Raw genomic sequence first — 16,797 nt, 5'->3', positions numbered from 1 at the left:
TATTGCTAGATTTCTTTTCCGCTACGTGCTGACGGAAATAAAACAAACAAAATGGACATAATAAAAATTAACACATTGTTACCCATAATATATTTTAAAAACTGAAAACATTTTTTTTAAGATTTTGTTTATTTATTTAAGAGAGAGAGAGCAAGACAGCAAGAGAGAGAGCATGAGTGGAGGGGAGAGTCAGAGGGAGAGGGACAAGCAGACTCCCCACAGGGAGCCTGATGATGGGGGTTCCCTCCCAGGATCAGGACCTGAGCTGAAGGCAGATGTTTATCCTACTGAGCCACCCAGGTAGTCCAAAGCTAAATACATTTTGAACAAAAAATATTTTGTGTGTGTGAAAGAAGGAATACCCTTTTTGATTTTAAGATAATGGAAAAGAAAGTCAGATATAGTGAGTTACGAATGATGGATTCCCATCCATTTAAAAATGCCTGAAGTTTAAAATAATAATCTGTTCTGTTGTTTGGGTAAGAAGTGGCTGGATTGACTATCTATACTTTGTGAAATTGATCATTTACTCATATTTAATATGTGTTTTGGGAAGAATGGAACACATAGTAGAGTCCCAATAGCATGTTGAGGAGACTTGTATTTGATCTTTTCCAATGTCAGTTTGAGCAGCATCATATAAAACTAGATGGAAGTAATCAGATGCAATAAGCATTTACAGAAGCTACATGCTTTAAAACCATCCTCCTTTTCAAATCAGAATTATAGTTCCATTTCTAGAGAGAAAATAGATAGGCAGGGACATGAGGTGTTATTTTTTCCCTCTTTATCTGTTTATTTGTCATGGCATACTTCACTTTTACTTCTTGAAAGGGAAAAGAATGGCCAAAGTTAATCATGCCATTTTGTCATTAATGAAAGTAACTTATATTTATGTCTGCCTCAAATGTAAAGTTTTTACATCTTGCAGAGATGTTATCTTATCAATAGTAATTTGGAAAGAGAGTCATACTATATTAAGCTCAGGTAATTGGCTTTTCTCTGTTACATATTAGAACTAAACATTTAAAGAGCCTTTTTGTAGTATCCATATTGATAGGTATCATTTCACTCTTCAGATATTCTTATAATTCAGGTGATTTCTTCAAAGAATTACTGTGTGCTTACTTAAGAGTCACCTGTCTTCATATTAAGTCATAGCCTATGCCAAAAATGAGATGATTGAGTTATTACTTTGTATTTATATGTGACAGTTCATAAAGTCTCTTCCCCCCCCCCAATTTACTGCCATGTAATCATGTCTAGGGCAAAATACTGAAAAATACAGAGTTTTTGATATGTTGTGTTATTATGGGAAAGAGTATAATTTTAAGAAGATTTGAGTTTCACTCATAAAAATAATTCCTAATATCTTTCAATTTGAGTGTTTTATCCAGGCATGGATTGAATAAAGTTATTTTATCAGTGTCTTATTTAACTTAATAGCCTTTATCCACTTGTCCTTTTTCTTGCTGTGTTTTCCATGATGGGCTTTGAGGCTTTCAGCGCTGTATTTATTTAAGAATGTTTGGCATAACCCTCACTCATGTTAATCAGTTGAATGTGGCCATTTCATAAGAAATATACAGATCATTTCCTATGGATGTGTACAGATCCTTCCTTTACAATATGTGGAGTAGTTTAAAAAGAAAAAGAGAGAGAGACTTGTTTTTTGGCAGGGTAGGGGATGGAGATGGGGAAGTGAGTAACATAGAGGTTAAGTAGATTTCCTCATATAACACAATGCATCTGTAGAATCTGATTATGAGGAAGCCAGGACTGCAAAGACTAAGTGTTCCCAACTCACTGTTTCCATCTCCAACCCTGAAAACCTATGTAGTGTTTATCGCTATTGTGTTCAATGCTGTTGAAACATGTAACTATAGTCTGTGCTGTCCAAAAGGGCAGCCACTAGCCACATGTGACTATTTAAACTAAAATTAAATTTAGATCCAATAAAATGTTTACTTCCCCTGTTTCACTAGCTATGTTGAAAGTAACCAATTATTAGCTCAGATAAAGAACACGTCTATCTGCAGAAAGTTTTATTGGATAGCGCCAGAGGATTCCTGTACTAGCTTATGATAAAATATTTAGGCGGCTATCTCCTGGTGGAAGAATCCTCATGAATAAGTGAAATGTTGGAAATTTATTTTTGTTTTTCTTTTTTTCCTTTCATGTCCTTGTGTTGTCACTGTGCACTGAGGGCAGGGAGTTCACAGATGGCCCTCAGAAGCCTCTGCCAGCTTGCTCTTAACTCCAGGCGCCTACACCCCTTGCTTCAGCCACAGCAGCCCTGCTCATGTCTGTTTTACAAATTGGAGTTTCCTGGTAGCACACCCTGTGCACAAATGGTTGTTTCTCTTAAATGATTGGAAACCTTCTCTAGTCAATTGGGAGAGACCCAACCCTTTGGGAGGTTGATCAAAAGAAGTCACATTTTAGGACTTACTCCTTTAGCATGCCATCCCCTCAACTTAATGGTTGTCTGTATGGATAAATGCTCAGTTAAGTCTCATTGCAGTATGATTGTTTCTAAGAAGGCGAGAATTGAGAGCAGGGTGTCGTTAGAAAGCCCAAAAGAAGCAACCTGATAAACAATGAGATAAACAATGATAGCTAGTTTTCTAGTGATGGCAGGTTTTTGTTTTGTTTTGTTTTGTTTTAAGTTCTGTGGAGATTTTATTTAATGAAACATTCTTTCCCTTTCTCTCCCTCTTTTCAGAATAATGATTTGATCCCTTAACTCCCTTCTAGAGTGACAGAAGTAATTTTTTAAAATTATTTTTAAACTTATGAACCCATGGATTTTAGGAGGATGTGTTTCAGTAAATTGTAGCTACTGTTGCCCGTGCTGTCAGATTGTCCTACATTTAACCGATGGGGCCTCATCACCTTGGCTCCTTGTTTTTGAATATAACCTAGTAGTTCCTGAAAGTCTCACTGCTTCTTCATGTGACAAGATATTGCACATTCATTTTGCTTATTTCCCACATAAAACCTGCAATCATTCATTTTGCTAAGGAACTTGGGATCCTATTTTTAAAGAAAGAAAAGTTCCAGTTGCCTCTTTCCCCTTATGTTAACAGAAACACATAATACAATACAAAAAGCTGGGAAAAAATCCTTCAGATTCATATTAATTTGAATATGAAGATATTTTTACAGGAAAGGGTTACAATGTTAAACTGAAGGTAAAGAGTTGAGTCCATGGCAGTTACATGATTACTTGAAACAGTAATCTGTGAAGGCTTTTAGGCGGGTGCACTCTTTGTTATCCCATTTCAAATCATGTTGTGTACCCTGGCCCTCTGAACTGTCAGTTTCTATAGCTGTCCATGTACAGAAATACAAAAGTAGTTATTCGGCTAATTGGAAATCAACAAAATTGTTGTTCCTGAAGATCTTTGTCCTGTAAGCAATAAGAGACCAGAGAGCTTTAAATATGTTTTTTGTTTTATTTTAAACTTAGCTATGTGGTTCAGTTTTATCTGCATGTCCCAGTTAAGGAAGACACAGAGGGCAGGACATATCAAAATCCAAGTTGAGACTCTGCTGGGGTCTATTGGACACATGCAGCATCATTTGTGATATAAGCTAAACCATAATACTTTTAATATCTCTGAACCCCTTTTCCAGCTCTTTTCATTGCAAAGTGCTTGGCAACCCTTTCTCTAGGCTAAAAGAAACTGCTTGTAATATTTGTTCATCCTCATTATTTTTGCTGTCAGTGTTTCCTTAAAAAAATCCATTTCCCATTTTTGTTCTAAAATTTAAACTCCACGTTACTGATATGCAAGCCAGCATTTCCCTTTTGGCAGTGTTACCGAGTAATAAACAAGATATGGAGTGGAGATTAGCGGAATGAACATCTAGAATAGGTCTTATCTTCACACCTCTGATCTTCTCCTGCCGTATCCAGGCCAAGGACATAGCCCATTTAAGTATAAATATGTATGTTCTCTAGCTGTATTCATTCCTAGATCCTATCACTGTTTTAAGTCTGGAGGTAACATTTGTAGGTTCATTTGGAAGAATTTGGTCTTCTTATGCCACTTTAGTCAGGTAGAGGAAAAAGCCAAATCACTTCTTCCCTGAGAGAGCATTTCATACATCTCCATCTCTGTGATCGCACCGAGTCATTATGTAGCAGTTGGCTCTGATACGCTTGCACAGACACAAATTGAGTCCGACAGGACTGATGTCTCCTGGACTTTGCTGTCATTTGAAATGCTGGCATGAGGATGGGAACAGTGAAAGGGGGAGGGGGAGCAGAGCTGATTCCCTTAGCACTTTTCCTATGAAGTTTTGAGAATTTTAGCTTTTGATAGCTGCGAACTGCCTGATAAGTTATTTTCCAGATGAGATTGATAACAATAGCAGATTTGGAGCAGCTGGCTAGCTTTTGGTTTCAAGTGGATGTATTTCAATGTATAACTTGCTATTTCATGCCACCCACAAATCTGTTAAAAATAAAAAGGGCTAGCAAGTGGATTGGTAATTACAATGATTCCCCCACCTTTTCATTTAGCTTTATCTTTCCTGCATTCAAACGACACATGCATAGTAATGAAAAAGATAAGATCTTTAAAAAATTTTTATTCTCAGGCTCAATCTCCGTTTCAGAAAAGGCAGGCTATAGTATCTCTGTTACAATACTTTTTCAAGTACAAGTTATTTTGGTGGATTAGGTTATTTCAGGATATCTCTAGTATTTCCTGTCAAGAATTTTGTACGTGTTTCAAATATTCCAATATACAAAACTTAAAGGTATATTGTTTCATTTGGCAGAAGAATTCTGATTGTCATCCTCAAGTTTTCACCATGATAGAGGAAGCAATAGAATTCAGTGCTCCCTCTTTCTGTATTCAGAGCCTACTCTGTGTAAGACGCTGCACTAGATTCATTGAAGTTTCCTGTGGGAACAACTGTTTATCGCCCGACGAGTCATTACTTCAGATCAGTGCTTGGAGGAAGTCTGTCATGGCTGCCCTTCTTTTCAGCTCCCATCCAGACCACCATCCCCTGTGGTCTGTGTTACTTTTCACCTGGGACACATGCTCTGGCCTAAGAGTGCTGCGTTTGTGTGTTAGCTCATCTTCTCAAAGCCCATTTCGTTGTTCTGCTCAGAAACACTAAGTAGCTTTATTCGTGATTTGCTGAGTAAAGTCTGCTTGACTTGGATTGCTGTTCAAGTCTCACCATAACCTCTTCCTTTCCTTTCCTTTCCTTTCTTTTCCTTTCCTTTCCTTTCCTTCAAGACTGAACCATTTTCTTTTGCTTCATTTTCTTCTGCTTTCCTAATGAATTCATCACTCCAACCCAGTGGAGTTGGAGTCCTGAACCAGCTGCCATCAGCATCACTCAGGAACTTGTTAGACATGTAAATTCTAAGACCCCATCACAGACCTAGTGAGCCACACACCAGGGCGTGGTGCCCAGCTATCTGTTGTTGTTGTTGTTTTATTTTATTCACCCAGCTATCTGTTTTAAAAAGCCTTGCAGGTGATTCTGATGCATATAGAAGTTTGGGAAGCCCTACTCCAGCCAAAGCTGGAGACTCATCTTTTCCAAAGTTCCTTTCCCACTGCCCTGCCTTTGTACAGAATTCCTGGAATGCCTTTCTCTCTTCTCGGTTCAATCCCAACTGTATTCCCAAACTCGCTTTGAGATACTGCTTTATCTATGATACCATTCCTGATCTTATTTTTCATGGCATTATTTGGTTTTCCTTCCTGACACTCATCACTTATTAACTTATACTAGTAATCTGATGTATCTGTTTTATTTTTCCTAGTAAACTGGAAAGTCACAGAAGACAGAATCCGACTCATTTTTGTACTTCCTGGCACTTTCTACTAAGTGCATTTGCACGCAGTAGGCTCTCTAAAAATAGTTTGTGGCTTATTGGTTTTACATAGAAGATTGAGAAAACTAAGCTATTGCCCAGGAGACGTACAAAAATCCCGTTAAATCAAGTAGGCTCCTGCTTACTATTGTTTTGACTTATTGAAGCTAAACTAGACTTGAACATTGATGTGTCTTCAGGGAAGAAGCCAAATGTGCTTGTGTAAAAAATTCTAACCTCTCCTCTTTAGCTGGAGAAGTTGAATTAGCCCTGTCACTTCCCCTCGTGCCAAGAAAGCAGCTTCCATTATTCTGTCAATAATAGACTTTTATCTGGCATGTGACGCTCCTCTTAAATCTTTCTCATACCATTGCTGTGCTTTCTTCCACCGACGTATTCACGTAGTGTTTCATAAGAGGTGACAGTTGCTTCTTACAGAGCATTGTCCAAAAGGTGGTATAAGCAGAGAGTGGAATTCAAGGTGGTTGGCTTTGGCATGGCCTGACAGTGGGAACAAAATGGGTTCAGACTGCCGCATTTTTTTCAAACAAACTTGCTTCCCTTCTCACCCAGAAACATCCCATTTACAGTTGCGTGTGTCTTTACAGTAGCTTGTGTCTCTCTGGGTGGTGGTGATGGAACAAGGGGAAAAGAGTAAGAAACTAAGGGTCTTTGTGTTCTCTTTCCTTTTTGTCTCTCCCTCTGCCCTTACAGGCTCTGAAAGTGTTCCAGCTGAAATTCCAGAGCAGACCGACTAGCCGCAGCTTCTGAGGCAGTGATCCCTGACTGCCAGCGCCCGCTGCCCCCAAGCTGCAGGATGTTGCACATTGCCAGGCCGCTGTTGCTGCTCCTCGCTCTCTTCCTCCACGCGGACGCTGAGAGTAAGCCATTCTCCCTCCTCTACGGGGCTGTGGCCATAATGAGTGGTTTTGTTTGCAGCTGGCAGCAGGCTCAGGGCCTCTGAATACGTTTCCTTTGGAAGAAAATCCTGAGACACTGTGGGATCCTCCTTGGCTACCAGCCAGCCTTTGAAAGAGATTATTGACGTGACTTCCTTACCATTTCCTCTTTCTCTCTCTTAATGCCCCTATTCTTGGGCATCTAACTGCTCCTACTGTTTTTGTCTTTTTTTTTTTTTTTTTTTGGATAATCTTACCAGCCTGGTGGCAAAGATACTATGAGACCGATGATGTAACGCAAACTGGGGTTAACCAGTTGGCGATGCCAATAAGTAAACACTGTTCAGACCCATTAGAAATTTCTTTCATATTGTGGATATATCTATGTTTAGAAAAATGCACAATGTCACATCGAGCCCAATTAAACTTCCAAGCCCCTTGTAGCTGTCATAGCAGCTGTTCTGATGTACTGTTTCCGACAGCTGTCGTCGAGTACAGTATTCAAACAAATCAAGCAGAACTGACAACTTTGTGGCTGGGTGAAGGGTGTGGAAGTGTAAGGAGAATTCTGTGGAGTACAGACACCAAAGTTTGGTTTATTGGACTCAATTTATGAAACTGAGCTTGTGGTCAATTAGCTTGCCAATTAATGAGAAGATCATATCTCCTTCGTAATTAGGAAATCATTAGGTCTACCTTGTTTACATATGTTTCTTTTCCCATCTGGCCCATGGCGTTTTGGAAGAGATAGTACTGGAAAAAGTCATGTCTCTGGCTTGGGCTCACTGACATGGCTGGTTTCTCCGTAGTGGTGTAGCTCATGAGCAAGTTGCCCATTTTCTTTGGGAGTCCCCTGGTATTATGGAAATGTATAACATCTGCAGTCATTAACTTTACCCTCTGCTGTCTATTTCAGTGAGATTAAATCTGATTCATGGTGAGGATGTTTCAAAGACAAGGATCCTGTGTCATGTTGGCCCATACCTATTAACTGAATTCTGACAAAAATTTCTTCAATAGCAGCCAATTTCTTTGTTTAAATAAGGGCTCTGTTTTCCAAAGAGAGCTTTCCAGGAGTGAAAGGAATCATGTTAATAACAGGATGCATATGGAACATGCATGTTTTAACCACATTCTCTGGTTAATAATGTATATAGTCTCCTAATTAGCACTTGAGAGTATTGGTTTAAGGTGACGCCAAGGAATGTCTAGGACAATGCCAGCAAATAATTAACTGGGAAAAGACCCAAATGAAAGATGCTCTTGTTACTTTAAAGCTATTTATGTCAAAATCTATTTTAAAGTTGTAATCTAAATTTAGTTTATTAAAGAAATCAGGCATATGGCTTTATTTTTCTGTTTTGGCTAGAATGAAAAAGTACATTGTTTTACAATTGTTAATTTTTGGCAAAAACCTGTCTGCACCCTGGGAATCCACTTTAATTTCGGATAGCGGTTAGAGATTTCCTTAAAATTACTAGATATAATTGTCATATATCCATGAAGTTATCCTTCCAGATAAGTAGAAATGTTCTTCTACTGAGCAGCTTTTCGTTTAAATCTCTGGTGGAATGTGGCAGACAGATGTCAAGTACTCTTACAATTGTTTTAAAGAACGATCTACACTCCAGATGATCATCACCTACTCCTTTCCCTCCTGCTCCTCCCCTTCCCCTCTACTTCCCCTTCCCCTCTACCTCCCCGCTTCACCACACTTCCTCTACAGCAGCCTTCTGAAAGGGAAAACAGGGGCCACAATAGCAACTTTTAGTTAAGACGTTTACCAGGTTATATGTTTATATGATGATCAGCTCCCAAGCTCAAACTGAAAAAGAGTCATTCTCTCTCACTCTTCCCATGGCGACTAATGAAAAGGGACAGACTTTGCCAGAATAATTAGTTTTCCACGGGTCTACTCCAGCCTTGCTTTAGTATGTTTTCCCATTAGCCGATTTATTTGGCCTTGTTGAATGGGATGTGTAACCCAAGAGATTCTCGAGGTGAGAGGAAAAATTAGCCATATTTTTTAAGGTACATTTTGAAAGAAGAAAGAACATCCCTTATCGATCTATTGGAGGACACTCATGGTACACGAAAACACATGGTTGGAGATGTGCTTTTGGTCTCTAAAGGATGCTTAAAGAACAATTGGGAAAATGGGTTCCAGATTATAACCTATTAAATTGTGCTGCTACCTTTTCATAAAACACTGAAAAAAAAAAAAAAAAAAGACATCCTAAGTAGCACCGAACAAGAATTAGATTTTTTTCATCATCACATAAATACAGTATTTCTGAAGCTCCTACTACCTGGGACACTGGTTTGTTACTCTATGCTTTGATTAGCACACATAGCCATGTTTTACCTAACTCTATTTTGGAATTTTTACAAGGAGTCAGGAGTTCTGTTTCAAAATTTAATAGTAACTTAGAACCATTTGAGAACAATGAAATAATTTTTAAAAATCCATTTGCCCATTTAAGAAAGAACCGTGATGGGGTGGGGTGGGGAATGGAAAGAAGCCACTCTAGTTCACCATGCTAATTTAATGTGCTCTGCTCACTGCCTTTTGAAACGATTAACTCCAAAGAGCCAAGGAGTCAGGATTATCATCTGCTCTGTGGAAGTCGTAGTAAAGTGCTAGGTGTGATGTTGCATTAAGTAGAAGAGCTCTTATGAGCCTTGGTTCAAACCCAGGTCGAAAAATTGTGATAATATGCCTTTAGCAGAAAATTATAGTCTTTGCCATTGCCAATTTAAAGTGCCCCACAGATCCCCACTATTATAAAGGCGAGATATATGCATGGATCTTATTTCTTTTCATCCCTATGTCTTGAGTGCTGGAAATGATTTTGCTTGTTTCTTGAATGTGGGTACACATGGTAGAGCTGTGGTCTCAGTGTGACTTCGTTCGAGCACAAACAGTAGTTTCTCCTCCTGTCAAGCCAACCAGTTTTCTGGCTTAGGTGGTCTAATTGAGGTTCATTCTAGTTTAAGTGGTAGTCTGATTGAGGTCAGATTTTGTCTTAGGCAGTGGTCTGATTGAGGTCAATTCTGTGATAACATGAATGCAAATTAAAAGTAAACTTATATTAGCATTTTCCTGGGGTGTTTTTCTGTTGGCTGAGTTTTCATAACAATTTCTGATAGTTTTATTTCATGTGTAGCTTTCGTTTTTTATTTACTAGTCATTATTTATTTATTTATTTATTTATTATTATTTTTTTTTTTTTCCCTAGGTGCAGGCTACAAACCTGCTTTTAGGAGTTTCTTTCATCAAACTGGTTTCACTGTAATAAAATCACTTACTGTTGACTGTTGCATTCTAGACTTGAGTTTATACTTTGACAACGGTTATTTGACCTGAATGGTTATTGGATCTTCATTGGAAACACAACGTTTGATAGTCTAATTCCTCAAATTGCTTACCTCATCCATTTTCTGTTACTTTTTGTATTTTTCCATGTCAGATGGTAAACGCTCCCTCATTTTCCTCCCTTATTGTAAGGAAACTTCCTTAGTCCTTGTCTACTCACTGTATTCCTGTCTTACATAAAAGCAATGAATCCCCCCCCCCTTTGGTATTGTATCACTGTATCCATTGACATTAGAGAATAGGCTGGCATACACACAGTAGGAGAACAATTCTTACCTTATGTATTTCCTGATGGGCAGTGTGGAGTAATGGTTCAGAAAGTGAGCTCTAAAGCCAGTCTGCTTTTAAGTTCTGGCTGTCCTCTGTAATCTAGAGCATGATGCACCATGCTCTTTCCCTCAGTTTCTCTATCTTCAAAATGTGAGTGATGGTGATGATGATAATCATGACGATGATTGTATAGGAAAGGCCCTACTCCTGGATTTTGTGAGCATTGAATGGGTTAATGTAAAACACAAAATCAGCAGATGACATATGATGGGTTTTTAATAAACATTAGCTGTTATTATATCATTATGTCAAAAACACATAGCCAACGGTGTTATTGAGCAGTTTTATGAGGGGGTGTGCTAAAATGCTTTTTTATTTGACCTGCAGATTATCAAAATTTTGGTGGTTGATAAACCAGGTTTTCTCACACCATGTTAATGACTTAACTTGCTTCTTTATAAAGTCTTATACATAAGAGATCCTTGAAACTCTTGTATTGTGAATTAAACTGAAGATCAAGAGGAAAAATTATAAAGCATATTTAGTCAAGCTAGTCAAGCTTGAAAAAAAAGCTCCTCTCCCAGAATTACCAATTTAAAGTTAGTTTGGGGGGTGCCTGGGTGGCTCAGTGGGTTAAAGCCTCTGCCTTCAGCTCAGGTCATGATCCCAGGGTCCTGGGATTGAGCCCCACATCGGGCTCTCTGCTCAGCAGGGAGCCTGCTTCTCCCTCTCTCTCTGTCTGCCTCTCTGCCTACTTGTGATCTCTGTCTGTCAAATAAATAAATAAAATCTTTTTAAAAAATAAAAAATAAAGTTAATTTGGCTGGGGTCTAATTAATGGAAAGTGTCCCATCCTTCTGTTCTGTTGCTTCTTATAATGGATTTTTCTGAGCTGCTCAGAGAGAGGAGTTATAGATATCTACTATAAACAAATACTCTAATATATGGGCCATTGGACCAGAAAGCTGGAAGTGCAGGTGAGCTGGATACAGAAAAGAGTAAATGGCTTTTCATATGGTCATAAATTATTCTGTAAGAAAAAAAAAATAAGGAAAATAATTAAAGGGCAGGGCAAATTATTCCTTTTGCATTTTGTAGAATCACTTCTAAGAAGTAGCCTAAGTCATGCAGTTGGACCTTCCAAGATGAGGTTAGAAATGGAGAGGATGTCTTTTTTATGTCATCAAAATGCATACTTCTCAGCAGACAGGCCATTTTACACTGAGAACATTAATATGCATTAAAAACCACTTTTTCTGTTTTTACTTTAGATTGTGACTATTTGGGTATGTATGTATGTATACCCCAAACTATTTAAACCGTTCTTTAAAAGGTAAATATTGCCTGGGTGATGAAGATGTTCTAAAATTAGATTGGTGTGATGGTACTAATTGAGTAGACACCTACTAAATGCCATTGAATTGTACACTTTATGTGGGTGATCTGTATGTTGTGTAGATTATATTTCAATGGAACTATCGAGAACAGAAAAGAGAAACTGCTGCTTAACCCGGCAGTTTGGTCAGATTCCCTTCAGTGTATGCAACCTGAAAGGAAGGTGTGCTGGTTTCTTTAGGCCAGTTGTGATAGACCGGCTCACTGAGGAGAACAGCAAGAAATCCAGTTCATTTACCAAGCTTATCGATGTCTTCCTTGTTTTCCCTTTCTCTGAATTTACAGATGTGTGGCAAAATAAAAACCTTGCCTTTCCCTCCTCCTCCTCCCACTCAATTTAAAGTAGCTAAATTAGCAACATCCAGCTGTCTGCCACAAGAAAAATATCCCAGCTATTTTACTGATCCTTAGGCCCCTTTGCAGAGTGTTTGTGGCTTTCTGAATTAATTGCTCTCAGCAGAGCTGTACCTACCTAGTGAAATTAAGAATATGTCACAGAATCAACCAATGTGTACAATTAAAAGCATTTTCTTGATTACAGAGGGACTTGATGTTAAAAAAATAAAAAGAAAGAAATCCTAACTATGATATGCTTCTTATCTCTGATCTCTGTGATGAGGCCCTTTACTCAAAAGATGGAACAATATCTGAAATATTGGTGAATTACTTCTTGCTGTTGCTAATACCCTGATTAATCTGTTCTGTGATTTCCTCATTTCTTTCCTTTTACACTCTTAATTTCCTTAATTTTTCTCACTTAGCTATTATTTCAAATAACCTTGATTTGTTTGGGAGCCCCCACCACTCTGCTGCCCATTTTGGTCTGCCTCACTCAATTTTAGAAACCAACCCCCCCCCCAAACAAATAGAACATAGAAAACTCCCAACCAGTGTCCATTTTGAAATTAAGAATCAAAGACAGAAGTACTGGTGATTGGATGGAAACCAATTCTCTTACCTATAGTCTTGTTTTCTCTTTTCCTCTGTTAGCTTTAGCTTCATTTATTTATTCACCAAAGTCGTGTGTGTATGCGTGTGAACACTTGTATGCATGCTCCATGGAAGTCTTTGTACAAAATGGTGGAGACATAAAAAATTAAAGAATGTGGTTTCATATCTGTTTGTAATCTACCTTCAGAATTCATTGCTCACTTTTTAGAATTCTCTTGAGCAATATTTTCAGAATTTATCTTCAGAGGAAGGGTAGTACTTAAGACTATGGACTCAGGAGCTGAAGTGTATGTTCAAATCCTGCCTCTGCTGTATAATTATTCTGAGCATGGGCAAGTTGCAAATATCTGTGTGTCTCTCATCTGTAAAATTAAGATGGAAAATAGCACACTTGATATGGTTATCATGAAGATTAAGTAAAGAACTACTTGCAAAACATCTTGAATAATAGGATTAAATATTCACTAAATGTTAGTTGCTATTATAGTTTTTTCTCATTAGCTTGCATCATTTCCAAGTTGGTAGCATCTATGTTTAGATCTCTGTTGACATTTATTACCCCGTTAACTTCATAATTTGAGCAATATCTTTTAAATATGTAAATATATATCTTTATATATACTCTGCTTCCAAAGAACATTGACTCATTGGCTCATTCCTGTATATAATAGTCACTTTAGTAAATGTTTATTGGACATACTTCCTGTGCCAAGCATTGACTTAACTACTGGAGATACAATAGTGAGATAAAGAGATATGATCCTTGCCCCAAAGGGCTTACACTCTAGAGAGATAGACAAATATTTAACATTATTCTCAAAAATTTACACTTTCTGAATGTGTTAAATCTTATGAGGGAAGAAAATAGGGAGCTTAGTGCCTTATCTCTTCAGAAGAGTAATAGAAAGCTTTCCTGAAGGAGTGATTTTTTTTTGAATTTTAAAATAATTTTAGACTTAAAAGAAGTTGATAAACTGTACAAGAATTTCCCATGTCACTCAGTTTTCCCTAAAGTATTATGTTATATAATGACTGCACTTTAACAAAAACAGGAAATCAGCATTAGCACAATACTATAAACTACAGAGTTTACTTGTTTTATATTCATTTATTTTTTAAAGGTATGTAGTTCTGTTAAATTTGATCACATGCATAGTTCTGAGGAAATGAATTTTGAGCGAGTATCTGAAGGGTGAAGAGAAGCTAAGTAAACTATATCTGAATGGGCTGTTATGGTCCAAGAAAGGATGTGTTCCTGAGCCCTGAGACAAGGATACTTAGTGTATTCTGGAGACTCAAAGCATGGATGTGCCTGGATCCCAGACAGTGAGGAGAGAGAATTCAAATAAGGCTGGACAATAGGCAGAGACTGTCTAATTCAAGGCCTCATAGAACTTGTTCAAGATCTTGGTTTTTATTCTAAGAACAGCTGGGGGAGTGATGGAAAAGATTTGCATTAAAAAAAAACATCCTTGTGGCTGCTGGGTAGAGAGATGCTTTGGAGCCAGGCCAGCCAGAGTGGCCTTGGGATCTGTTGGGAGGCTGTTTCGAAGCTATGGAAATAATGGGGGTACCAGGGACCAGAGTGGTAGAGATAAGGGAGGCAGGACAGCCTTGATACTGAAAAAGAATTTTAGTTGACTACTGTGAAGTGACATTTTCCTAGAACTTGAACCATGAACAGATTATTATTATTTGGAGTGAAAGAGAAGACCAGGCTAGTAAGAGATAAGTAATCCTTTATTTTTCACAAGGCATTATATATTCTTCCCAAAAATGTATCACTGCTCATTTTATAATTTCCCTTTATGGTTGTCAATTTCAGGTAATTTTATTTAATCTTATCTTTGTGGTACTATCTGTGAAGAAAAGTGGAATCAGACTCAGTTTAAAATTGTGAATGAGATTCAATAACCTACTACAAAAATATTTCAAATTAGTTTTGTTCTCTGACAAAAGTTTTAAATTCCATCTACAGTTTTTGATGGGTTTTGCAAAATCACAGCATGGTGTTATGACAGTCATTTTATAGTACAGTTATTAAATGTGACATTAAAATATACTAAGTACTTATATCTTCATTTTAAAAAACATGCAATATTTCACTTTTAAGCTAAAAATTCAGAATGCATAATAGCAAACCTATTAAACCAAATACATTCCAGTGTTTTTTCTTTTCTTTCTTAGTTGTTTATTGTTAATTTTATTTATTGTCCCCTCACTCCTTAAAAGTGTTTGTTGTTTATCACTAAAAAGGTCATTTACAGCTTTAAGTTATAGTGACTTCAAGTTGATACAAGGAAAACCCCTCTAGTATCTATATTTTATTTTCCTTTAAAAGTACATTTAAGGGGTACCTGGGTGGCTCAGTGGGTTAAAGCCTCTGCCTTCGGCTCAGGTCATGATCTCAGGGTCCTGGGATCGAGCCCCACATCGGGGGGGGTCTCTGCTCAGCGGGGAGCCTGCTTCCTCCTCCCTCTCTCTCTCTCTGCCTGCCTCTCTGCCTACTTGTGATCTCTGTCAAATAAATAAATAAAATCTTTTAAAAAAATACATTTAAATCACAACAGTTAATTTAAAAATAATAATATTTCATTGAGTAAATGCCCATGATGTGTAGAGGAGAGGGCAGCAAGACGAGGTTACTGACAAAAAATAAATGAACAGTATGACTTTGGATGATGATACATGCTTCAAAGATAATAATGCAAGGTGATGTGCATGACAGTAGAGGGGGGTTAACGGAGGGGCAGGGCGCTCCATTTTATAGCAAGGAAGGTGTTGCTGAGCTGAGTGATGGGAAGAGATCAGCCATGAAAAAGTGGCATTCCGGACATCCCTAAAAAAGAACAATGATTTGCAAAGAAGGAGCCCAGTGTGTTCAAAGGACAAAATTAAGGCCCAGAAGACTGAAGCACAGTCAGTGGGAAGAGATGGGTAGGAGAGGCAGGGAGGGTCTGGATTCTTTGCCCCAGTAGGCCTTACAAGAAGTAAATAAACCAAACTAAGAAGTTTGGATTGCTAGGCAAATATGTAGGGAAACAAATATATTCTTGGGATATCTGTCTGTGAAACTTGAATCGGGTGCTATGAGCTCTTACTAGATCAAAATGAACATATTTTCTACAAATAATGCATTGCAGGGTTGGTACAATTTCGTGTTCAAGTTATAAGCCATTGTCTAAATAGCTTCACTGAAATTTCCTTTGTGCCAGCCAGTACAGATTTTGAACTCTAAAGCCTTTGGCTAACGGAAGCACAAATGTCTGCTTTTTGCTCTTTATCTCTGGCCAGTTTTGCTTTTCTTTTAAAGCAGATGACAGTTTTACATTGGAAACATGTAATTAAGTCTGCATGTTCCTTCATTGATATCCATAGCTGGAGAGGACTTAGGAGGGCATGTATGAAAAGCAGATCTGTAATTGGAGGGTGATCGTCAACATTGACTTGCAGGGAAGAATGAACTTTAATAGGTCTTTCTCTGCATGCTTCCATTTAGTCAGGGTGATAGCAATCAACTCCTAAGTGATTCTTAGCTTGTATTTCCTATGCAGATGAAAGCATTTAAATAAAAGTTTTCCTAGTTAACCTCTTCCATTTGGGGAAAAAAAAATCTTTATGGTTTACATGATTTAACATATTTGGACTTAGTTTTAAGTCCAAAGGGGATATAAGGTAATAAATAAAATGACAGTTATTAAACCATAACTTCAGTGTATTTACTCCAGAATAGTACATATTGTAAACAACCACATTTGTCTTAAATTCTAGCCTTTCTGCTTACCTGGAGGATATCCTTAATTCTCCTGACCCTTTGGGAATGCCGATGTGCATTACCTGATGCATGGTGGCTGTTCAGTAAAGGTTTGTTTTCATCCCGTTGTAGATGTTGTAATGCCTGACTTTTGCAGAATCTAGCCATCTAGCATTTTCACCTATTGCAATGATTTTCAGATCAAGGAATAAGCAGCATATCCTTTAGATCAGCAACAAAAATACAAGCAAATAAACAGAAGCATCCACATCATAGATTTGTATGTTACCTATGTGCTGAACTC

At 37.8% G+C, this 16,797-nt stretch overlaps 1 protein-coding gene across 1 annotated transcript in view; it reads left to right on the top strand.

Moving 5' to 3' along the window:
• The first annotated feature begins 6,650 nt into the window (after window positions 1-6,650).
• The window catches only part of PTPRD (protein tyrosine phosphatase receptor type D), a 401,932-nt gene continuing 391,785 nt past the window's right edge, over window positions 6,651-16,797 (top strand). Inside the window, exon 1 of the mRNA XM_080820332.1 lies at window positions 6,651-6,729. Coding sequence (XP_080676458.1) covers window positions 6,666-6,729 — 64 coding nt within the window. The 5' untranslated portion in view covers window positions 6,651-6,665. The remainder of the gene's footprint in view (window positions 6,730-16,797) is intronic.

Source organism: Martes martes, assembly GCF_963455335.1.
Source record: "Martes martes genome assembly, chromosome: 12".
NCBI classification, from domain to species: domain Eukaryota; kingdom Metazoa; phylum Chordata; class Mammalia; order Carnivora; family Mustelidae; genus Martes; species Martes martes.
This window is presented reverse-complemented; position numbering and strand designations above follow the sequence as displayed.